The sequence below is a fragment of the Plectropomus leopardus genome, chromosome 20 (genome assembly GCF_026936395.1).
Source record: "Plectropomus leopardus strain MGB_pleo_1.0 chromosome 20, ASM2693639v1, whole genome shotgun sequence".
Classification (NCBI taxonomy): Eukaryota; Metazoa; Chordata; class Actinopteri; order Perciformes; family Serranidae; genus Plectropomus; species Plectropomus leopardus.
In genome coordinates, this window is record NC_142195.1 from 21,749,778 (window position 1) to 21,775,611 (window position 25,834).

Genomic DNA, 25,834 nt, shown 5'->3' on the forward strand with positions numbered 1-25,834 from the left:
TGTCAAAATATGACATGTCCAAAAAACAGCTGTAACCACATAACACAACATGAAATAGCATGCGGAGACACACCATAGCAAAGGATGTTGCAAAGAAAGACAAAAAACACCATAAAAAAGCATGGCCAAAAAATGTCCAAAATTCAAAACAAAGCAAAAATTCCAAAATATGTCAGAAAAATAGCTGAAAACCACATAAAACCACATAAAGTAGCATGCTAAGACAAATGTATGCCAAAATGACAAAATATGATTTGTGCAAATAACAGCTGAAAATGACATAAAATAGCATGCGGAGACACACCATAGCATAGACTGTTACAAAAATGCCCAAATACACCATGATATTGCATGTTGAAAAATGACCCCAAAAGCAAGACTATATTGTGGCAAAAATCTCAAAATATGGCATTTCCAAAAAACAGCTGAAAACCACATAAAATATCACGCAAAGATACGCCATAGCAAAGGATGTTGCAAAAAAAGGCCAAAATCACCATAAAATAGCATGTCCAAAAAAACCCAAACAATGCAATACTATAGCAGGGCAAAAAATGTCCAAAACATGTCCAAAAACTAGCTGAAAACCACATAAAAACAGCATGCAGAGACACGCCATAGCATAGATTATTGTAATTACAGCCAATAACATCATAACGTAGCATGTCGAAAATACGCCTGAAAATGCCATACTATAGTATGGCAAAAAATGTCAAAATACAGCATGTCCAAAAAACAACTTTCAACATGATGAATTTTACGTCAGGAAGAACACCAAGGAAATTTCATCCCAGTAATACATCTTAAAGGATCCTTTTTATAAAGACAAAAAAGAGCCATCTTAAGCATTTGGGATCCATCAGACACTGTCGCTATAAGACAATGGTAGCTTCGCAAGAGTCAAGAAGAAACAGGCTGCTACAGAAATTTGTTCATTCTTTGCACAAGCACAAAGTGTCAGAGAGACAACCAGTCCTCTACTGGCTTATCTGTTCAGAGGAATCACACTTTTAGCCTCACATCACAGGCAGACATATAAACCCTAAACTCAAAGCTGCCGGCCTTGGCTATTACTTGAACCAAGGCATAGAAAAAGAAAATCCCAAAAGCTACACATGTGATAAAATAGTATTTATTTCACAGACACATACCAGGACAGGAGGAAAAAACAGCTTATGGTGAAATCTGTGATACACATAAAGCAAAAAAAAAAAAAAAAAAAATACTATATACATCTGAGAATGGATGCCTGAGTGTAATTTGAGGTTTAAAAACTAAAACCAACAGGCTCCATCTGCCATCACATACTGCAGAGGAACATAGAGAGACTAAGAATACCACACGTGTCCACAAAACAGAGAAAACACCACTAGAGTGAAACAGAAAGGTGGCATTTCAAAGTTACGCACAGAGAGAAAATCTGAAATACAGGATGGGCAGGGTGAAAAACGTACTGCACACGACCCTCATAAAATTCAATCTGATGGATGGTTTATAAAATATGACCCACTAAAGTCTCTTAATCATAAAAAAAATCTGTTTAAACATTAATTTCTGACTTTTCATTTGTTCTTCAGATTGGAAAAAATAACTTTGTTACCCGTGAAACCAAGTAATTACAAAAAAAATGTCTCTCCTCATGTCAGGTTTTAGCACTTTTATATAGACTATATTAAAAAATGACTGCTAATATTTGTGTAGTTCTGCCATATTAAACAGCATACACAGGACTGAGGTTACAATGAGTGAGCAGGTTGCGGGTTTATCATCTTGATTAAGGTCACATTAACCAAATATTGAAGGCCTAAAAAAAGCATGGAAAAATGTATTCAATATCCTGGCACTGAAAGAAAGAAAAGCATTGAAGGAAATAGGCGCCTTAACATTCGGAGGTATTATAATGCTTAAAATAACATCTTACATTCATTCATTACTGGCCAATGCATTGCCAGTTAATGATTTTTAACTCCAGTTTAAAAGAATGAATTTGGGGTATGTTTTTCTTTTTTTTTCTTTTTAGGTTTTGTTAATAGAACATTTCACTGCATGTAAATGTTTTCACAAGCTCCAAGCATCCAGATACTCTGATATCTTTGTGCTCAAATTTTACTCCAATTTCGACAGAGCTTTCCGTCAAATATAATTTCAATAATTTCAAAATGAAACACTTTGATTTTCTTTGTGAATGCTGCCAACAGAAGAGCCAGGGAAAAAAAGTCATTCATCGGACTGCAAAGAAATTAATAAAAAAATTAACATTAAAGTTAAGCGAATTGGATGAAGACAAGTTCAGTAAACACATTGTCCATACAGTAATCGTACAGTAACACAGCTTCATATAACTGGGGAGAAATACACAATGCTGGGAAAAATTTCCAGACATGGATTATCCTCAGTCACTAGTGCTATTTTTCTGTGGAAATCCACCTCATGTGCGATTTTAAATGGCAAATTTATTCTACTCAAACCTCAAAATACAAAATATTTATTGACATTTGTTTTGATTGGAAGAAATATATCTTTATTTTATTATTTTAGATCATTTTCCAGTTAAATAAAATGCATTTTTGTCTAATGGGTTTTCCAATTGAATTGGATACATTAAAACTACAGTTGATTCCTAATTTATCTTTTACAAATTAACACAAGACTGATTTAAACCATGTCTGAGAAACTTCTCCATGTTTTTTTTTCTCTACATACAAAAATCATTTATAATAACATACATGAAAAGTGTTTTTTTAAAGTGTGATATACAATAATATACATTAAAACAAAAAGCTTCAACTGGATCCATGCATAATATGTGGAGCTAGCTTGAGAGAACATACAGTCATCAAACTAGTAAAAGTTTGACTTAGATGCACCTTGTGTTTCTGATACAAACCACACAGTCAGTCAATCAATCAATTGATAACTACACAGCTTTGGATCAACAGATCATAACCACCGACCAACAGAAAGAGAAAGAAAGAAATATACTGTTTTTTTAATGCAAGCGCCCCACTCAAGCAGTAAAGGCCTTTCACTCCATCTGTTGCAGACAGTTAACCAGGACACAAGGTTTGTAGGAGTCGAAAGCAGAAACAAACCAGATATTCTGTATTGGATGTATTTGGGGTTTTTCAAATGACAAGCACAGGCCACCCACAAATAATTTCCACGAGTTAGTGGGACGTGAGACATGATTACAGTGAATGAGAATCATTCTTGTCAGTTTATCGCCTTGGTGCTCATCTCATGTTCACACCCACCAACCAACATGCTCTGATTCAGCTCCAAACACTCAGCTTTCACAAGATAAAACAAGAATCTGCCGATTCGTAGATGGATATATTCTCGATAAGTAAAGTCAAGTACAATCACTTTGTTCAGCTACAACAACACATTAACTTTACCGGTGATTCTAATTTACTACTGTAAGCTTACTGGTGCATACTGTTTCTTTTATACTGAATTTGGTGTACAAGAACTACTAAATGTTTCCATTGTTAACATCTCAGGTCTGTTTGATTAAGAGATGCTGGTAGTAGTGATTGTGAGAGCCTATTCACCATGTGAAAAGAGCCCGTGTCAACGTTAGCTGTGAGTTGCTCTGGTAAACTTTCTTTATCCATTTTCATTCCCATTCAAACTACACCTACGACAGCACTATACAGGAGACACCAAACATGTCTGTAAGACGTGTGCATGGGAGCTGTTTGGTAAGATGATTATTTCTGAAATTATTTTTATAGAAAAAAAGTGCGTAATGGAATTTAAATTAGCTTTTAGCTTGCTAGCCTTTTCCTATCTTTTACATGAACCTCCTTGTTATTCGGGCTGGTAGATGTGGAGAATATCAGGATATGTTTTACCAAAAAGGGGTTATAGTAACTTTATTGGTGTATCAATAGACTGCTGTTAAGAGTTGATTAATAAATTAGTCAACAGACAACAATTTTGATGATCTATTGATTATTTTAGTTATTTTAGTATTTGCTGGTTGCAGCTTCTCAAATGTGAGGATTTGTTGCTTTTCTCAATTTTAAAGCATTGTATGCTTGGTCAACAGATTTATTGTTAATGAAAATAATTGTCAGCCTTAGTCCAACAGTGGACATATTGCTGCTTTCTGGTACAAACCTCCTATCTCCAAAATTGCTATTTTTCAGGAATTAGAAAAAACACAATGGATCTATAAGGATCCAATGGAGACAGAAGGTTTAGTCACAAGCTTTTTTTAAATACATTATTGGTTGAGAAATGGTAAAACCCACGAATAGATGTAAAGGGGGAACAACAGAATTAATTTATGGATAAAAAAAGAAAATAGTGAAATGTGGAGATACGAGGTTCACGCTCGACAACGGCAATATTATGCATGTATTTTAAAATGCAAAACAGTTTACACGGTAAAGTAGAGGTGTAACGATGCAGAAATCTGAACTGATATGTATCAGTTCAAACAAGTGACAGCATCAACATCTATCATCATCCTTAAGACACACCTCTATGTTGCAATTCCCATGACATGTCTGTCACCATTTTCATCCAAGCTCACCTCCTTCCTAAACATTCAAATAGTGCAAGCAGTCTATCACCAGGCAAACGATCATATCATTGTCCAAAAAAAAAAAATCAATGTAATGTAGTATTGTGGTAAAATTTGAAAGCCAACACTTCTAAAGAAGCTTGTTTTTTTTCTGACCTCCTGTGATTTAACTTCTAAACTCTCTGCAGATGCAGGTGGATTCCTAAACCCTGGGACATCAGTTTTGGGTGTTGCTATAGGTGCAACAAAGTGCCCCTTGCACCACACCCCAATTGGTGCTGAGTATGATCACAGCTTAACATGGACTGAAACCTTCAACCACAGAGGGCAGCAAAACACTGTTTTTCAGCCTGGTGTTAAATTACTCTCCTAAACAGTGTTTCCCAACTGGTAGATCGCAGTTGAAATGTGAGTCGCTGGTCCATTCTGAATGGACCAAAAGTGACTTGAGACCATGACGAGTTTTTGAAAAACACCTAATTTTGAAATACAGTGAAATTCCTGCAAAGAGCTTTAATTTTAAAGTGACTTATCAAAAATAACAATAGGGCTAAGAGACTGTTCTTTATCAAAGGAGGGGGTGGCTGATTTTATTTTTGACCCTTCCCAAAGCTATTAATATTTTTCCTTGAGTTCACCTGAGGGTAAACGCATCGAATGTTCGTCCCACATGATGTGTTCAATGATTTTTATTTTTTATTTTGGTGGGCCTGTAGTTTGGAAGGCATATTAAAAAAATGTTTAGATAAAAAAAAATATTGCCATTATTAATTAAGTCAAACAAACAAACAAAGTAAGTCGTCATTTTTTTTTTTTTTTAATGACCCAAAGATATTTTAAAGAAAAAAAAGGCAAATGTTTTTAAAAACTGGCTAAAAATTTAAAAGAGTGAGGATAAAAAAAAGCCAACATTTTTTTTTCATGAAGAGGTCCAGGCTGAGCCCCCAATGTCCTAAAATCCTAGAGACGCCCCTGGTTTGAACTAACTGCACGTCATTCTTGCAATAAGTGTAATTTCATTGTGTTTTAAGCCCATGTGTCATTTACATTTTGTCAAATAAAATTGAATAGGTGGTCATTTCTGTTATGTTTTGTCCATGAACTTATGACAAATGAGAAATCAGGACCCAGTGGCTGGACCAGCTGGGAACCACTGCTTTGAAGGTTGCATGTGTGAATTTTAAGAAATAAATTTATTGACACACATTGAAAAAAAAGTAATTAGGGCTTGTTTGAAGTCTAGACAGGACAGCTGAATATTTATGGTGTAATATTTTCTTGCTAACTAAGTATCTATGTTATGTCTTAATGCTGGTGGTTTGTGAAAGGCCATAATCTCTTTTCTTATCTCTCGCTCTCTCTATAGTAACAGTGGATGGATGGATGAATAGAAAGAGGTATAACAAAAGAAACAATAGAACACCGGTGCTAAAAACATCAGACAACACAACAAGCATATCATGCAACATAAAATGAAATAAAGTCTGCGAACCCACCCACCCTGAATCTTATTCTCCATGTCCATCCCTCAGGTCAGGAGCCAGTGATAGGCTGCTTCCTACCCCTCAGCTGAGACCATTAATGCCCAGAGTTGCTGCTTTGGCATCAGATGCACACACAGAGACTGGCAGTTATGCTTCCTTCACAGCATTGAGTCGGTCGGTCAGTCGGTGTAATAACGGACGCACATATTTTGTTACTTCTCACAATCAATCTAAAAAAAATAAAAGAACGTGAGGAGTTGTGGGTGGGAGAAGAGAGAAAAAATTCTCCCAAAAGAAACCTTCCCATTCCCACAAAAAAAATGTGTGTTCTCTTGTTTGGCAGCTGCACTTTCTGTCTGTAATTGTTGCTTAAAAGTTCAAAAAAATGTCACTCCTCTCCAAAAAGGGAGAGGAGTAAGTCCTCCTGAAGCAGCATTGGTTGTGAGTGAACTCAAATGTCCTGTTGCAGGGTCGCTCCTACAGTCTACTGAGGAGTGAGCTGCAGTGAAGTTGCTTAAGTGACCAAAAAGAAATAGAGTAGGGTCTTTTCTCCCATCCCCGTGGACATTAAGTAGAGTCTGCTGATGCATTATGGGTAGTACAGTTAGATGGGACCACTGAATATGTCCAGAGAAATGCTGCAAAACATACCCATCAGTCAGCGTTTCCACATTGGTCCACTTTACCCTACTCCATGGAGTTCCTTGGACCCTGGTTGGATCCTGGCTGATGCATTCTGGGTAATGTAGTGAAATATGGATGGTCAGCTTGCTACAGTGGTAAAAGCAGAGGCTGACTCATGGGAGGAGCCCTAGAACGGGCTGACGAGGAGAGGATCAAATCAATCTGAGGAGAGGAGAGGAGAGGAGAGACAAAAGGAAAGAAAAGAAAGGAAAAGAAAGGAAAGGAAAGGAAAGGAAAGGAAAGGAAAGGAAAGTTGATGATAAAGCAGGAAGAGGTCAGAGAAAAGGAGACAGGACACGAGAATAGAGTGGAATAAAAACAGAGGAAAAAAAGCAACTTTAAAAAACACGTATAAATCATAACATAATTAAGCACTGCCTAGAAAATATGCATGCAAATAACAGAGCTGAATGAGAGATATGTGACATACTTACAGGGTTATAATCTGTGTGTGTGTGTGTGTGTGTGTGTGTTAGGCTTATAATCACAAGTTGGCTGGCTATCTGAAGGGTTGTCTGCATGTTGTTTATAGCAGCAACCATTTCAGTTCTTAAGGCAGAGCTTTGCTGTGCTCTTCTCACTGGCTCCACTCCCATTTGAGGGCATTTTGTGGTGCTCTTATAAATCAGAAAGAAGTGACACTTAATTAGGATTTTAATCAGCCTGGCGGCAGAGGCTGCTCTCCCTCCAGATGTCTATAACTATCAACCAAACAAGCTAAACTAAGAACATAAACAACCATGTGTGGTCAGCACAACACATGTGCAACAGGACAAATGTTAGAAGAGAATTTAATCATGAGAAGATATAGACAGACAAAAAATGCTTAAAACCCAAACACACTCAAGATGATCAATGTCTGTGATATGTGTGTCTCACATTAGATTGGCATGGACTTCATTTTGACCATGGAGGTGAGTTCCTGTTTGGTCACATGATCACGCCGCCTCTGCCTTACCCTGAAAATATAAAACACAAAATTAACAACAGCAAAAAAAATCCCTTAAAAAAAAACCTCAAATCTCACTCAAATACAGAGAAACTGAGAGAAACCACACAGCAGTGGCCTGTGGATGTGGGATACGTGAGTGTGTGTTTCTTACCACACGACAAAGATGAGGGAAAGGACGGTGGTGAGGATGACCACTGAGAACAAAACCAGCAGAATCACCAAACCCAAATTACTTTCATCCTCAGGATATACAGAATCTGAACGGGAAGAAAGAAAGGGAGAAAACAACTGGGGAGGTCAAAAAACAAGCAGGGTGGGAGATACAGAGAGAGAGTAAAAGCAATAGAGAAGAGGGTTGACTCAAAGATGAAAGCTTGGAAAGCAGGAAAACAGAGGAACAGATGTGCAATAGACAGATGTAAAAGTTTGGTAAGAATGAAGAAAAGTTGAAAACCAAAAACAAATATCGTTAAGAAAGAAGATGGACAAGAGGACACTGCTGAATGAGTCATCGCTCGATTGTCTTGTTATCAAGAGTTACAAGAGTTTTTTAAAAATATAAAAGCATGTATATTTTTTAACACTCGTTTCATCTTCCGTGTTTGTGTGTGTCTGAAACAAAATAAAGAGAGAAAAAAATGGTGTTATGTGTGAGTTCTCAAATTTAATTACTCCCTGGTGGTAAGTTAATTTTAAATGTGCCATTAAAGCTTTCACACAAACACTCATTCATCCTACTGAGAGGAGTAAACAACTCTGGTTCACACACACAAACAAGACAAAACATTGTGAACACTGAAACAAAGCTAAAAGCAGCATAACAGACACATATTATTGATAAAATGTGCAAAAACATAACAATTTATGGGCACATCTGCACATGACAGAGGACACGGACACACACACACACACACACACACACACACACACACACACACACACACAGACACACATATAAAGAGAAGACATCTGGTCCACAGCAGACCAGCTCAAAGAAATCTGACGGCATCAGTCACAGTGACTTTTAGCCTCTTCTCTCCTGCCAAAACTGTGTGTATTTGTCTGCTTGGACATACTGTATATGTGTGTGTGCATGTTTATACATGCATGCTTGTTGTGTGTATCCAGTATATTTTAGATGTACATGCTTGCTTGCTTTCCTCTGTTTTGCCCATGTATATGTGAGCTACTAGGCACTTAACTTTTCATCCAAGGTACATATTGTGGAGAACATAACACTCTGCAGGTACAATTTACTGCACTTATATGTAATTTGGTGATGAAGCGAGTCACATGGTACACTGCTGCTCAATCCAGAGTATAATAACAGTAAATAATGCCTGATTGCTGTATTAATGACTGATGCGGCTTCTTGTTTCTGCCAAATAATAAGGTAAAAATATACTTATCCTGCTGTTTGACCAGCTGTTCATCTTATCAGGCTCAAACCAAGACTGCATGATTGTAGACAAGCAACAAACAGCCTTGCTTTCAACTGATCCTCAACTTGTGTTGAAATGAGATAATAGATGTTTATGTTTTGAAAATAATAAAATAAGTTTAACTGGCATGTATTAACAGTAGAAGAAAAGTATTAGTTGTGGTAGAAGCCATACTAGTGATCCTAAACATATCAATACAAATTACAGTGATAGTAGAGTGTACTTTTAGCAGTAGTTGTAATAGTAACAGTAGCAGCTTTGGCTACTGTAGTAGAAACAACTGGGGTGGAAGAAGAAGCAGGATTCTTGGCAGAGCTGCTCATTATAATAGCAGTGACAGTAATTGGACTACTGTTGAGCTACAACGTAAACACATGCAGTGTGGGTGTTGCTCTGGAATAAAATCGCATCGCAATTATCATTTGAAATACTTACTGTGTGGCTTTGCAGTGGAGGTTTCAGGTTTTGTGTTGATGGGAAAAAAATATTCTGGAAATAATTCGTCTGGTGGGAGCTCCTCTGTAGTTTCAGGGGTGGAGGAGACTGTAGTATAAACAAAAACACACACACACACACACACACACACACACACATTATAGGGATTTAATCTAGTGAGTAACAATTAATATGCTCAAAGTAAAGACTGTTGGTAATGCTAAGATGATAGCACTTAGCACATAAATGAGCCATGATAAACAAGTCAGCTATTTTTCCTCCTAAGATTTGTTGCAAAAAAAAAAAAAAGAAATCTATGTAGAGTCAATTAGTCAGCTTCATCTAGCCTACAGTAAGTCCAACATGCAGCAACAAGACTCCTTACTGGCACCAAAAAAAGAGATCATATCTCTCCTTCGCTGACTACCAGAGAAATACAAAACTGATTAGAGGAAACTCAGAAAATTATAATTATTTTTTTTAAATGGACTCCAGAGTTTCTTAAAATGTTTTGCTTTGTCTGACCAACCATACAAAACCCCAAGATATTCAGTTTATTAAACTATTAAGACAAGAAACAGCAGCAAGCCTCTACATCTGAGAAGCTTGAACCATTTTTTATGCTTAAAAAATGACTGAAATAATTGATAGAGTAGCGAAATAATTGGAATCATTTACCATTTATTCATAATTTGACTAATCTTTGCAGCTCTAGAAATATAACTATTGTGTTGTCATACTTTTATCTATATTGTGGTCTTTATTATCAAATTTGTTGAGTTTCAATTACTTTTCTCTATGTAAAAATCAGCATTTAGTATGTCTTCTTTCTGACCTTCCCAGGGCTTTACAAGAAGCAGGGGGCTCCATTCACTCCACTGGCTCTCAGAGTTCACCTCATCACGTGCTCGAATCTGAACCTGATGGAGATGACCTGCCAGGGCGTCAAATATCACCACTGGACTCTCCTCAGAGTAAACCTGAATGATGGAGAAAGAGACAAGACAGGCGATTGTTTTTTGGCCTTATTGTGGGTTCTGAGTGACACACCAAGCAAAAAAACAGTAGACTAAAATTACGAAGACTCATCCACCCATTCACTTAGTCATCTGACACATGCCACATTTTGGTTAAAATTCAAAATCGAATTCGTATGTTTTTATGTTGTTACCTTTTTTTTTGTTTTAATTCCTTTGTTGGGAATAATCTTGTAAGAGCAACTACTGCATTACTCCTTCACAATATAACAAAGAGTTACATGACATGAATATGCTTATCAAAAATATTTTATTATAAGTTAAGCAACAATTTAGCACAAAAAAGTCATCAATTAGTTTGATGAGAAATCAACAGAAAAAAATCTTTCTTTAATACAAACAGTACACAGTGTAACAGTTTGAGGCGGTGCATGACTTCAATCGAGACTGTGAACCAACACTCAACACTGAGATGAAATCTTCGGCTTTGCTTACTAACCTCTGACCAGTAAACAGAGCCCTGCGGCCTGTATCTGATCTCAAATATGAGGGGGAAAGCATCATGCAGCGGCCAGGAAGAGGGAAAGTTCCACGAGACGATCAGCCGCTTTGGGTAGCCTTCGAACTCCTTCACCAGCAGTGACTCTGGAGGGTCTGGTTTTACTGCAAAGAAAAAAGAGAGAAACTTGAAACTACAAAATATGTTTTTAGAGGTCATGGTGACCTTGACCTATGACCACCAAAATTTAATCAGCTCATCTTTGAGTCCAAGTGCATGTTTGTGTCATATTTGAGGAAACTGCCTCCAGGCCTTTTTGAGATATCGCATTGATAAGAATCAGATGGATGTAAAGGTCACAGTGACCTTTTACTATTCGATTTTAATCAGTTTATCCTTAAATCAAAGTATTCTTGAGATGTTGCTTTCACAAGTGTACAGTGTGTGTATGGTGTGTACAAATGTACAGACAACCTGAAAAGAAAATGCCTCAGGCCTCAGCTGTTACCGGCACAGATGCATTACAACGAAAGTAATTTTTTGGTAGTTAGTATTTCCTCTGTGGTTGTCATATTATTTAAAATAAAACAAACAAAATATATATATATATATATATCAAATACAAGAGGGCAGGATGTATTAAATCAAACCAAATAATCTGTTCAGACATTTATGCTCATTTTCTTCACCTGGTTTGCTTTTAGATCAGTCCTTGTTTTTTATCTGAATGAATGATCCATCTTTGCAACTCCTTAATAATTACCATACTTTCCACAAACACATGACCTTGCTATTATTCAAAGTACCCATGTGCTCTCTGAATCTTATCCCACAGACTCTTATCTCTCTATTTATGTTTTGAAGTGAATTCGCACTTCTGTGACAAAAGTATACAGAGGCTGAGAAAAGCGTTGAGCACAATCCAATAAGCACACCAGCCGCTATGAAGACCATCCCAAGGACACTGCTCCAGAGCGTCAAGAACGTCATGCACACAGAGAAGCAGCAAAACAAGATAATTGAGGTCTTTATATGAGGACCGAAAGGGCAAGGCCATGACAGCAGGTGGGAAAAAAATTATGTGCAGCATTAGAAATCATGACATTTTATGTCTGTGGATGTACGTGTTGATGTGTTGAGTGCACAGGTTATTTTCTAAATAAACACTCTGCTTTATCTTTGCATCTGCCTGTTTGATGTTTCCATGTCTGTGTGTATCCCTGGATGTGCCTTGCAATGCTCCTGCAGTTTGTTGTTTATATGTCTAATATAAGTGTGTACTTGTGAAAATGTATATGCGCATAGAAATTTGGAGGGAAAGGGAGGACATGAAGCCTGTGTATGTCTAGTGATTTTTAGGCAATAGACGGAGAGTAGACAATTAAGATGCAACTAAGGCACGATGCTTGAACCTCTGAATTTGCAACGTTAGAAAAAGATGTTTTTTATGTCATAATTGGTCAAGAAAGAATATAAAAGACAAATCCAGCAATATTGCTAGTGATTCAAAATAGTAGTTTTTGAATAGTGCTATAGCCTGTTTCGTAGAGTTGGGTGTGGAGTGCTGGAAACAATAAAATACTGAACTGTCTGAGGAAAACAATGTCTAAGACATACAACCGTCATACAAATGTGTCCCTAAAATAAGAAAAACTATTTTAATCACTGCATTCCTGTGTGCATGCATGTGTGGGCATGTTTTATGTGATCTTACATAGCTCGTGTAGCTTAAAACGGACAGATGTTGTCTCAGACCCAAGGGCGTTGGTCTCTGTGACTCTTAGGGTATGGATGGTCTGCCAGAAGGCAGGATGATCTACATCACAGTGCTTGCGGGCGACGTCCACGACACATGGCCTCCACTCCTGACCAGTCCCCCTTTAGAACAAAACAGAAATTGCAAAACTCTGCATTCTGTTGGGTGAAAGACAACTTAAATGTGTGTTGAAAAATGCAGAGACATTATAACTAAGAGGTCATCACAGCTGAATACTTGAGTTTCTCCAGCTGACACTTGAAAAAAAGAGAGTTTGAGAAACACTGCTGTAATGCGTTGTGGTTAAAAGTTTCCACTGAATGCCATATGGCTGAGTGAAGACAGGAAGCAGAGCATAGACAGGGTTCACATTGGGATACGACTCACACTATACACACTTCATTCAAAATGTAACTCTGTGCCACACGCACTATAATTAGTTTTTTCATAGCTCATTCTGAATGTGACCTCAGGCGTTGCTGTTTCTCATGCAGTAACTTGCTCTTACCTGAGGGAGGCATTGTACTTGGCCGGCAGGAAGGTCTTTACCGATTCCACCCAGGAGCAGCGAACATGAGTGTGATTGGGCACTTGACAGGAAACGCTAAGCAGCCCAGGGGGGTCTGGGAAACAGAAGTCACACAGTTTATTTTAAGAACAGAGAGGGAGTTTGTTTTCTAAGTGCTCTGTTATCGGATATTTTAAATCTTTCTCCATCTTGTCCCGAAGGTCTAAAATGAACAGCTCTTTGCTCTGGTGTCGCTATCATGAACTAAAATATTTCAGGAGAAGCCTGGCTAGTACCATGGAAAAACTCCCTGTCCCTCAAAAGGAAGCCCACTTAGGGAGCCACTTCCTGTTTGAGACAGTTAAAGGAAATAGAGGGCTTTGTCTATGTGACGGCCGATAAGACCTGTTTCCTCTGAGGACCAGTAGCGTCATTCTGATCATCTCTGTTGTAACAAAATATCTTGTTGTAGCCAGAGGGCCAGCATAAATTAAATACTAAGAGAAGAAACTAATTCATTAAAAGAAGGTGGAAAAAAACAGCAAGCGTGTCGAGAAAGATACAGAGAGGAAAATGTGTGGAGAGAGAGAGAATGTGTGTGTAAGAAACAGAATATTATTTTATGCTTTTATGCTGAATTATCCATAGACTGTACTGCACTTTGAGGGACTGGGATGCTGCCAAAAACTCGAGGGACATCAGCATGCTCCTGCTGCAAAGAGTAGTATTTTAAAGCTTCGGTCCCATGGCGAGAGACTAAAAGTACAGCAGAAGCTGTTAAAAGCGTAATAACCGCTAAATTAGGCACTGTAAACCTGGACAAGTCACAGCACAACAACACTTACGGCCCAGCCTGAGTTTGACAGAGTGGAGGAGGAGCCCCTGGTTGTCATAGCAGCTGTAGTTGCCCTGCGCTGAGTGGTCGGCATGCAGCAGGACTAAGCTTCCATCTGATGTCACTTTATGCCATGGCAACGCTGAGCTGTGGTTGAGATGCCACACCACAGGTATCCTGGTTGGGATACATTGAAGTTTAGTTATTATGCTGGTGAGGACTTCACACATTTACCTGTAAGTCCTATGCTCAACCAAAGACTTAAACAAGAACTTCTCACATTAACATAAGCCACCACAACAAATTTTGCATGTAATTTATTGGTCACAAATTAATACAGTATTTTTAAAAATCAATACAGTACCACAAAATATAATATTGCGATTCTTGCGTATATCTATATTTTCATACAGTCCTAGTTAGTAGTAGAATCTTTGTTTTACTATGGTATTTGCTGACGAACACCTTAATTTTACATGTAGCATCTTATTGTTATTGTCGTTTATGGCTTCTATTCTCTTTGAAAAGATGGCATATATTAGATCTCTCAAATTAGATCATTTAGCCTCCCTGCAACTGCTTTAGCAATGCAGGCACTGCTTGACCCTTTGTACCACAATAATTTATGTTCTGTTACTTTAAAAAAAGAGAAAATAAAGTTGACTGTAAAATCATTAAAAAGGGCGGGATTGTTATTTTGACAATTAGTCAAAGCTATCTAATCTAAAGAAATACGCTCAATTAAGCATATAAATATAACTAGACGGCTGATTAATGCATTACATACAAATGCATATCACCATAACTTTTATGAAAAATTTGTTCCTGGATGACTCTTGAATGGAATATATGTAGCTGCTACATGGCCGTGTTGGAAATATATCTTTATCATCAGAAGACCAAGAAAAACAAAACACGCAGTAGGTATTTTTCTTTCCTTACCTGATTTGTGAGTTCCCGCATGCCAGTGTCACATTTGACCCCAAGCGCCCATACTGCACGTCTGACACTGAAAACACAGACATCACGTAAAATATTTAAGCACAATGCTATCTGGCTTAAAGACACTGCACAATCTGACATACCATGTGTCTGCATTGTCTGTGTCAATGTGATTTAAGCGCCACCATTTACAGTCGAGTCAACTGTATCACAAAACATGACCATACAAGGTTTGGGATCCTGCAGACACTAAGCTGAGGAGACTTTGGCACACAGTATAAAGCTGCTCCAGTGTGTTTTATTTTACTCAAAGTTTATTATTATCACATTAAAATATTATTTCTGTGTACCAGCAAATCCACTTTAAGATCTCTTCAATAATAGATTAAGATATTGATATCAACATTTAAAAAAATAAGCTTTCATAATGCAAAAAGTTAGAAGTGCTGCTGATCCATTTGGAATAAATCTGTTTGGACAACTGAGCTGCTTTCTGCTCACTGTCTTAATTTGGCTGGCCATATGATTTTTTCACTGACTTCCCAGAAGATTCAACATCATCTCGTGCCCCCAGCCTTTACTTCTCGAAGACCCAAACTAAACAAATGACTACTAGTGTACTATTGATTTTGGAAAAGAGGACTGAACAAGATACACACTGACACAGTGTACCTTGTTCAGTCCTCTAATTTTTTGAAAAATCATCTTTTTCTCATTCTAGCATTGCAGATAAATATAAAGCTAAGTAGCATGTGTGTGATCCTGTGCAGAATGTGGTTATTGAGGTCAGTTAGTCTAAATCTTCATTTTGCCATATAAAGTTAAAAAGCCAGTATTAGTTTCACAGTTTTGAGAAATGTGGATTTTCCTGTTGAAAAGCTTGACTCATTTTGACAAAAATAAATTAAAAGATAAAGTTTTTTTGTGTAAATGTTTGTGGTAATTGAGGCCTCACAAGTTCAAATTTAAAAGTATTTAATGACTTTTAAGCCTAATATGTATTTAACTAAATTTTGAAATTTTAAGACACCCTGTTATTTCTGCTCCAAATCATCTGTAGAGGTATCTAGCCATGCAAATAGCTTTGGTGTTATCTGCTGTGGTTTTGAGATTTCCATCTCAGAGATTTCTGTCTCCACCCTTATACAATGGTGGGGGGTAAAAGGAATTTTGTTTGTGGTGCTCATATCATTACAGAATTACATTTGAAAAACTCAACAAGAAAAATGCCAAAACTACTACTCATGCTGTTTGCAATTATAGTTTTTTAAAACCATTACAGCAGGACAAACAAGACTCCATGTTCCTCCACAGACTGGGATGGCAGCAAACATTTCAGACATGATATCTATTAAAGCTCCCGGTGAATTAACCATGTAAGGGTTAAGTTTAGTATTTTTCCATCAGAACCCTATTTTTACATGTTTTTGTGTCGAAATGACATTCATTTTTGAAATGGATTAAATATTGAGCATGACCACTGCAGATGGCAACAGCAAAACAGGCTGTGATGTAACAACCTAGGACATGATCACATTATCAAGGTTTGTCCACTAAAATGCATGTTTTTGTCACCGATAGGCTCAGATTGTTATTTTAAGTATCTGAAAACTTATGGAAAGTATTCCATTAGAAACAGTCCTAAGATATTTTTTGTAAAGCAGGAACAGCCCCAAAATTGCTATGTCTAAACCCACCAGACCTCTAAAAATAAAAAGCAATTTAGTCATTGTAAAACACACTTCATTCAAAGTTGACAGAAACAAAATTAAACTCACAAAAAAGCCCTATCTGTGTTCATATTTCCATTGTTACAACAATAAGAAACTCTGGTTTCATTAAAATAAACCATTAATCACCCAGTTAGATGTGAAAAACGCTGGCTCTATACATGCCAAAATTCATGTTTATTTAAATGTAGTCTGGTGGGAAAGGCTATGGCAATTTCAAAGCTGTTTTTGATAAACAAAAATGATCTTACTCTTAAACAGAAAGATAGACGTCTGTAGGGATCCCTTTCTTTAGTCGTGAGAAACTTAAAACAATTCGAGCCTGTTAGTGGCAAAATCAAATACTTTTAGCAGACATAAATAGACAGCGCAAACATGCCCCGAGTGGTTACATTCAAGCCTGTTTTGTCTCCGTCGGCTGCAGCACTCTTGATCACTGCTGGACCAGTCTAAAAAAAATTTGATTCCATCAGCCAAAAACATTGGAAAATAGGGGCCAAGTGTAAAAATACCAATCTTACCCTTTAATATGCGAGCTGGGTTGCTGTAGCCACATAGTTTTAGAGCTTAATGGGTCACAAAATGTTACAGATTTATTACCCAAAACAGTTTATACATATCCATTAATTTATCTAACCATATTAGACAAAGCTGATAGACCACATACTGTCAATTAGTTGTGAGGAGCGCTTCATTGAACAGAATTTCTATCAATAACTTAAAGAACGAGAAAGAACCCACTAAACTGTTACTTTCAATCACACAAGGTCGAATGTTGGTGTAGATTTGAAGCAATACTAAGTGCAGTGTATACCTGAGCAAATATTTGTGGTGACTGCAGCAAGTTGCCAAGTTGATACTCTATCGGCAGTATGCGAGTGTGCATGTGTGCATGTTTTGCTTGGCTACACTATATGAAAGCTGGCTTTTACAGTAGATCTGGAGTGGAAAAACATCACTTTGACTGCCAGTCTGCCACGCACACACCTTCATTAATTCTCAACCTCAATCACTCAGGCATGCTCACTCCCCGCTGGCCTCTCCTCCCTCAGTAACAAACAATTTGCCCCAAGTTTGGGTTTTGTTTTTCTTCATTTTTCGCACAAACCTTTCTTTCTGCCACAAGACTGGCTGGTGCTGAAGCGGTATCACGAAGGATAACAACCTAAAACATTAAGTTGGGTCTTGAAATGTGATTTTGTTGTTTACATCTGTAAGGCTCGAGGGGACCAGGCAGGTGAAGGAGGGGAAACTTTTCAGGGATGTTATTTAATTTGCTGTATTGGTATATTTATGTTAGTTTTCCCTGCTGCAATAACCTCATGTACCCTTCAGGGACCAACTTTGTTAATCCTAAATTAAATTTTACACATGCACAAGTTAAAGGCTTCACTGAAGGTCTTTTAATACTTGGTTTTCACTCGCACCTAAAGCTCGCTGTTCTGGACTTTCTGTTGTTGTTTTAGGGGCTGTGCAAAATGAAACAGCTGGGGAAAAGAGCAGCAAAGTGCTCCGCAGTGATTTTGTGGTTGCATTTATGTTTTTAAGTGGAGGAAACACACTGAAAGGAGGACAATGAAACCTACTGAGAGTTTTTAAATAAGTGCATAGAAGCCTGTTCATTCTGCTACGGTGTATATGGGAAACAATTAATCTTACGTAAAACAAGACATGGTTAATAAATCTGAGTTACCAAAACAGCCTTGATTCATGAGCTGCTGCAAACACCTTGCTCTTCCTGATCCTTTTTTATATCAAAGAAAATATTTTTGTTTCATATTTCCATTGTTCTGTCCACTTTTGCTCTTAATCGGGATGACATTTTTATCAGTAAGTTAATAGCTGAGTTCAGGGAAATAATGTGACACGACAGAGAAAAAGACTAGACAAACCATCACACACTCCAGCAGACCCAATTAATTAACCCTTTGAAATCTGGATTGATATCAGTTTTCTTGTGTTGCATTCAGAGGGGGGGGGGCAATGACCAACTGGACAAGAAATGTCCTGCAAATCATGAGAAAGTAGTAAAATATGACAAGAAAATAACGTGGGAGGTTTATTTGAAAATGATCCAAGGGACAAGAGCCCATATACAATTAGAAAAAAAATGTTACAGAACAAAAATGTATACATACATATATTATTTTTTTTTTTGCATTTTTTTCCAGGTCACTTTCTTCTTTTCTTTTTTAATTATCTATTTATTTATTTTATTTATTTTCAGGTAATTTTCCTGTATTTTCTTTTTCTTTCTTTTTTTTTTTTTTTTTTTTTTTACTAATTTCAAACAAATTTTTGTCTTGTTATGTTTCACAATACATTTGTCCTATGCTTTTAATCAACATAATTAGCTCAGGTTTTAAAGGGTATTTTTTGGTCTCACCTTATTTGAAGGTGAGACCAAGAGTGAGCCCACCAGAAATCCTGATTCAACTGCATTTTTTCTCACTAACATTGGGATTACAATTTCTGTTGTGGTTTCTTTTCTATAAATTACACTACAAGAATGCATTTGTGGTCTTTCTAGTATAAAACAAGCTATGACTGTGTCACGCATGCTGTACCTTTTACTTTTTACACAGTCAGTCAGTATGATTAGGACACTAAATATAATCATGACACAAAAGTGACACCGTATCTTTTGATAACAGCTTATTAGTTAGCCTGTTGTAGCAATGATGACAAACTACTGGTGAGTCATGTCTGACAATGCTGTGATATCACACTGAATACTACTATAATACCTGACTTTTAAGTGCTCTGCACTGTAACTCTCTGCATTAGTGTTAGCTTCACTGTATGGCAGAGTGAGCTGCTCCATAGGCTTGAATTCTCAGGTTTACCAGCAACTAAGGCTGGGTATCGGTGTTCAATTTCTTTAAGGTATTGGCTAAAATAACCCAGTGCCAAGTAGTATTAAAACTTCTAAAGTCACAAGGCATTTAACAAATTACTTTTTGTATGATTTTGTTGGCAGCCATAGACTGTAAATAAAGATGGGCAACGCATCCCCACCCACCCCGGGTATGCCTGAGTGAGGTTAAAATATCCAGGATAGAAGCGTTGCCATCTTGCGAGGGTGATGTCATTGGGAGGCCGCCATCTGCGCAGTAGCGATATCCGTGCATGGATTGGCTGTCATGGCTGTCATTCGAGGCGGAAAAGCTCCCTTTTGTATAATTTAATAACACAACTGCAAGCTTATTAATATCACTTTAAGGGTACTGGTATTGGTACTGTATTGTTATTGTTTAAATGATAAACAGCCCCACCAGCAACTGTTGTCATTACCCAAAACTTAAATTTGCTGGAGTTAGAAAAAAAGAAATGTTACTTACTGTCATTTATAATGGTTTTTTTTATTATTATTTCTCCCTCCATGTCAATCTTTCCTTACATCTCAATCTTTTTATTCAATGCCTCTGTTGCCAGTTTAACCAGGTTTTCTTTATGCCTTTAACCACCAAAAATACAAACACACACACTTACTCACATACACTCACACACATACTCCCCTCCCTCTGCTTCTGCTACCTGGGGCCTTGGTGCATTGCAAAGAGTTGGCTGCTCTGAATGTGTGTATTCATGTTTTATTGGCAGTGAAGTACATTATTCCCCAAACCCGCAGCGTTCCACTCATATCTGATTCTGCTTCTGGCAAAAGGGCCCAGACATGTGCGCGCACACACACACACACACACACACACACACACACACACACATAAAAACCACATATGCATAAAAACCACATATGCACGCACGCACGCAAGCTCGTACACACACACACACACACAGAATAATTCACGCAGGAAAGCTGCAAGTTTCTCCTGACATTGAAATCAGATGGCAGGGTGGACACAGAAATTGCAAGCTGGATGAAACTCAGTACTTTCCAAACAATAAAAAAAAGTACTGTGGGGCTGCCGTAGGGTAAAATTAATGGGAGGGGAAAACTTTGACAGTTTCACCTGAAGGGCCAAGGTCGAGTGTTCTTATTGTTGGAGGGATTAATTTTGGCTGATTTTAGAAGGAGATACAGTAATGGAGAGAGGTATAAAGAGGTGCAAAGGGACTGAAACAAAGAGAGGAGAACAGTCTTTCAAAGACGAAAAAAACAGAAATTGGAGCCAAATTTTTAATGCCAAACAGATCCCTCAAGTGCTGCGTGCAGCACAAAAAAAAGCTTCAACAATAGATTTCTTGTTTGCAGAGTGCCAATACGCCCCCCCCCCAAAAAAAAAAAAAACACAGGGACCATTTGTTCTGATCTGAGTTCAGCTATCGGACTGGATCAAATCTTGCAAATCTTGAAAATGGGTTGCTCAAAAGAAAAAAGAATCCTAAAATAAAATTACATCACATCAGTAATCTTGATACATTTTTGTGTGGATCAGGTTGATCAAATCCAATGTTGCTTTGAAAAACTGGTACAAAAGTAATATGGAATAGTTGGTCCAGGTTGGCAACTGGGCCTGGGAATCAAATTCAACTAAAAAAAAAAAGTTGCACATCCAAATTTTGGGACAGAGATAGAACCATCAAAAATCTCTGATCAAGATTTTGCTTGGAAAAATGTGTCATTGTTTTTTGATCCAGTTTTTATTATAAGTTTTTGATCTCTTTCCTTCCTCCTTTCCTCCGCAGTAGCTTTAAATCTTCTACATAGTATGTCAAGATAAGTCAAGAGTGCCCAAAATAGTTCACAAAGGAATCCATGGCTGATCCTTAACAGAGTGTGTGTTCATATGTGTGTTTCTAGGTACATGTGTATTAAATATGTCCTCGGGAAAATGTCTTTCTCTTCTGTGTGCATGAATACGTGTGCATGTGTTACCTTCATCAGTCTGAATCTGAGAACGACTGGGACGCAGCGACCAAGATAAAAACCAGATGACTGTCAGACACACAGGACTGGACAAAAGGCCTGGCATCTATAAAGACAGAGAGAGGGAGAGGGAGTTGGGAAAGGGAGGAGGTGTAATGATTAGGAGTTATTTTAAAGCCTGAAAGGTTTTGGCAGTAAGCATTAACAACAGCAGCAGCATCATCATCATCATCATTTGAAATCCATTTTGTACAAGTAAATTGGCATAAAAAGAAAAACAACATGAATTTACTTCTTTGCTCAATTTCCTCACACACCAGCTTTAAAGTGGTTTGGTAACAACATGTTGCAATCTGCCTTTTCTTTACTGTTGCAAATTATATGTCACATAGAATCCAAAACATGCAAAGACAATGGTCAAGACAACTGGTAGACTTTATCTCTCACTTAGTGTGAGTCTTTCTCAAAATTAAAAACACATTTCCCATAAAAAACTGAGGGAAACTATGTTGGAAATGATTTTTTGTTTCCACTGGCTCTGCTTTTCCCAGAAACTCTGGGGAACGTAAAATTTTAGTTTCACTTGTGCTGGAGAACAGATCCATTAACCCAGTTCTGTACCATAAATCAGCTCAACACATTTTCAATATACAATGATCTAACAAAGACAGGAACACTGTAAAAAGTAGAGCCCTGTACAGATTAAAGTATATTTCTTTATGATTATAGTATAGTATTTTGGTGTTACGGTGAGCAGGACATGTGTCATATATTGAAAAGACTTTCTCTTTCATTTTAATCCATTTTGATAAGGTAAGCTACACTGTAATGGAGTTTGATGGCAGCTTTGTGAGGCTGTGTTTAATCATAAAGGTGCTTTGAGCTAACTGGTAACATCAGCATGCTCACAATGACAATGCTTTCATGGTGATGTTAAACGGTTATAATGTTTATGCTAATTATCGCTAAAAAACAGAGTACCTGATTGGGATTCATACATTTTTGAAACAGTGAGAAAAAACCATGTGTACCATACAAATTATTTATCCTAATAAGTTTCGACTGAAATTATTACATTGGCTGTATGCATTCTTACATATCTATCTAATGTCAGTAGACAGAGAAACAACAGTATTTTGACTGTTATTCTGTATGTAGTAACCGGGATACATAATAAAACACTTAAAATACTAAATAAAAAAATATTCCTAAGGAGTGCAGAACATACAATTGACATAGTAAGCTGTAGTAATATAAGGTTGAATATATATATATATATATATATATATATATATATATATATATATAGGAATAAAGAAGAAATTAACACTGTTTCCTTGTTAGATCAGCTTTCATTTTTCTCTCTAGCTGATCTGATTAAAGCTCAAAACATATAGACATAACAACTCCTGACATTGGAAACTCCTATGAGTGCGTGTGCATGTGTGTGCATGTGTGTGTGCGTGTGCATATGTGTGAGTTAGAGTGACATTTAAAAGGGTCTGTGAATGTGACAAAGTGTGAAAGACTATGTGCAGTATGCGTTTGTGAACTACAGTGCCCTTCTATGTCACCCAAACATATTTATCGTATCTGTTGTGCCACTTGTCTTTATAGTGCTGCATGTGAGATATCTTCATGACAAACATATCAACACATCTAACTGCACATCAATAGTGAGAGAGAGGGAGACTGAGGGCCCCTAAAAATGTTACGTCTTTAGTGTGATGCATTTTCCTGTTCAAATATGCTTTTATTGAAGCTGGGGTCATAACTCAGTGACTGGTCTACAGAAACACAATACATAAGAAAAATGAAAAAAGGGCTTGCTGTTTAACAAAACTCTGCTCTGGAGCAACTTAAAATATCTTGATATCGTGTCTATTTAAACATTTAGAAGTGTGAGCTATGTGTTTTTCTCATGCTTTGTGAGGATTTCTTGTCAATTAGGAGGCATAAAAGGGCTGATATCATATGACCAAACAAGAAAAATATCAAACACTTTGCAGAAGTAGTCATAGAACTTAAACATTTTTTAGACTAAGTATGCAATTATCACAAGAGCCTCCATAAACAGATTAAATACATGTATAATCCACAAATGACCCCAAATAAGATTTGAGCAGCATGTCAAAGAAAACATACCTTATATTGCTTTAAAATGCATTTACTTCTCTCAGACTATTCATCATCCTGCTTCACCTGTTGAACTGCTCAATGCCATGATTTCACACAAAGTAGAAGTGAGACATCTTCTGTGGGTTGACAAATAGTCTGATGAAGTTGACACAAAGCAGTGAGAGCTCACTGCTTTCAACAGACTTCTTTCAATGTCGAACTGAGTTCTGGTTCACAAAGAACAAAATGTGGGATGAATGATGAGTAAGGAGGTTGTGAATCACAGTGGCTGTACCTTACCTTACATAATCTTTTTTTTTTTCCATGTATACATTCAGTGATTGTGGTTTGGAGTCTCAGTCTTACAACAGACCAAACACGAGTACATAAAGTAGACAGAGAAAGTTTGTAGGCAAGCATTGGATCAATTATATCTTCCGACTGCAGTGGATGACGCATCAGTGGGGCTCTCATTGATTCAGTGTCACTTAAAATCCACAAGCCACCAGCAAATTTTTCTGAGATAGTTTGTCTTACAGCTGTACGATTGCATTTAAAGAGGAAATCAAGAGCTTATTTGGCTTCTACTTTTGGTTTTTGAATTGCCTATAAATTTACAGCTGCTATTTCTTTAATCAATTAAAATTATATTTTGAATTATTTTGACATCTATGCATGTACATTAGGAGGGATTTTAGGAATTAGAATGTCCTTATCCATGACTTTTTTCTTTTTTTGTTTACATGCAAAGATTTTTCTTATCTTGTGGTTGCTTTCACACCAATAGTTGGTGTTAAACCACATTGGTGTGGATGTTGGTCACCTGAAGTCACAACCTAAATTCAACCAAATTTTCATGGCTAATGAAGTTGGTGGCCAATTGGGCTTAATCCACACATAACAGGGAAAAGTTCCACTTTATATAAGACTAGTTCTATTCCATGTTGTTCACACAGATGTCTTACAGATAAATCAAGACCTGTTTGCAAAATGCACATGTACTGACAGGAAACTCGTGACTGTACACAGAGTCATCCTACACCACTAGTATGATACTGAGCAGCAGAGAGAAACCAAAACAAAGTTTATTCCAAAGACTGACAGCAATTCATGCTGCACATAACTGTACTTTAAGACTTAATATCTTCTCTGGTGGTCACAAAGAAAAGTTGGCTGCAAGTATCATTAGCCAAGACTGCAACTGGACCTCAGAAATATGATATGTCATAAACAGTGAAAGACAGCTAGAAGCAAAGCATGGAAACAAGGTGTTCTGAACCACAATGATGTGGGAAATGTCAAATAAACAGTGAGGTTGCTTCTTAAGTTTAACTTGCTTAAACAAGAACTGCCAAAATAAATGAAGTCAAACAAAGAAAAACACCTCTGTTTTAACTCATTTTTACTTTCTGAATACTGAGGGAAATACGGCACTTTACACAGTCTCCAATGCAGATTTTGAAGAACTACATTGCAAATGGCTTCCTTGACAGCTGTGTGTGATACTGGGCTGCACAAATAAACTGAACTTCAGAGATTTACTGAAACATATTTTAAAACTTCCTCTGTGTGTATAAGATTATACCCATAACCTCTGGTTCTTGTCCTTTCTGTATACATGACGTCTAGCTGCCAAACAGATCAACTGCTTGTTTAAACCATAAAACAAATATAATCAACTTTTCATCTGGAGAACAAGGTGTTATGTTTGGCTCAAATAAGTGATGTGAGGCTGCCAATGTCTAAACAACAGTGACAATATGTTTGGTGAATTATAGACACTGATTAACAGTGTTGTTGGTACATTTTCGATTCTGATTTACAGTGTTTTTGTTAGTGAAATAATAATGCTGACGATGTGACGGTTGTGTAAGTGAAATTAGATGATGACTTTTGGCTTTAGTAAATGAGACAATATCAAACAAAAGAGAGTAAGCACAACAAAAGTAAATCGCTTACTGAGTAATCCACAGGGCAACACACACACCAGAGGTGTATGATGGTGTCAAAACACTGGCCTCTATTGTTTTCTATGTAAGCCCACAAACGGGTGGTGTCAGGATACACTACTGTCCTATTTATCAGCATCACTGCACGTCAATTCCCATTG

The 25,834-nt window shown here is 37.2% G+C and overlaps 1 protein-coding gene across 1 annotated transcript in view; it reads right to left on the reverse strand.

Moving 5' to 3' along the window:
- Positions 1 to 1,116: 1,116 nt before the first annotated feature.
- il11ra (interleukin 11 receptor subunit alpha) overlaps positions 1,117 to 25,834 on the reverse strand; it is a 53,543-nt gene continuing 28,825 nt past the window's right edge. The window contains exons 2-12 of the mRNA XM_042509198.2: positions 21,616 to 21,712; positions 15,049 to 15,115; positions 14,117 to 14,283; positions 13,272 to 13,386; positions 12,722 to 12,885; positions 11,008 to 11,171; positions 10,367 to 10,511; positions 9,532 to 9,639; positions 7,806 to 7,911; positions 7,582 to 7,661; positions 1,117 to 6,864 (exon numbers count right to left, since the gene is read on the reverse strand). Coding sequence (XP_042365132.2) covers positions 7,583 to 7,661; positions 7,806 to 7,911; positions 9,532 to 9,639; positions 10,367 to 10,511; positions 11,008 to 11,171; positions 12,722 to 12,885; positions 13,272 to 13,386; positions 14,117 to 14,283; positions 15,049 to 15,115; positions 21,616 to 21,712 — 1,212 coding nt within the window. The 3' untranslated portion in view covers positions 1,117 to 6,864; position 7,582. The remainder of the gene's footprint in view (positions 6,865 to 7,581; positions 7,662 to 7,805; positions 7,912 to 9,531; positions 9,640 to 10,366; positions 10,512 to 11,007; positions 11,172 to 12,721; positions 12,886 to 13,271; positions 13,387 to 14,116; positions 14,284 to 15,048; positions 15,116 to 21,615; positions 21,713 to 25,834) is intronic.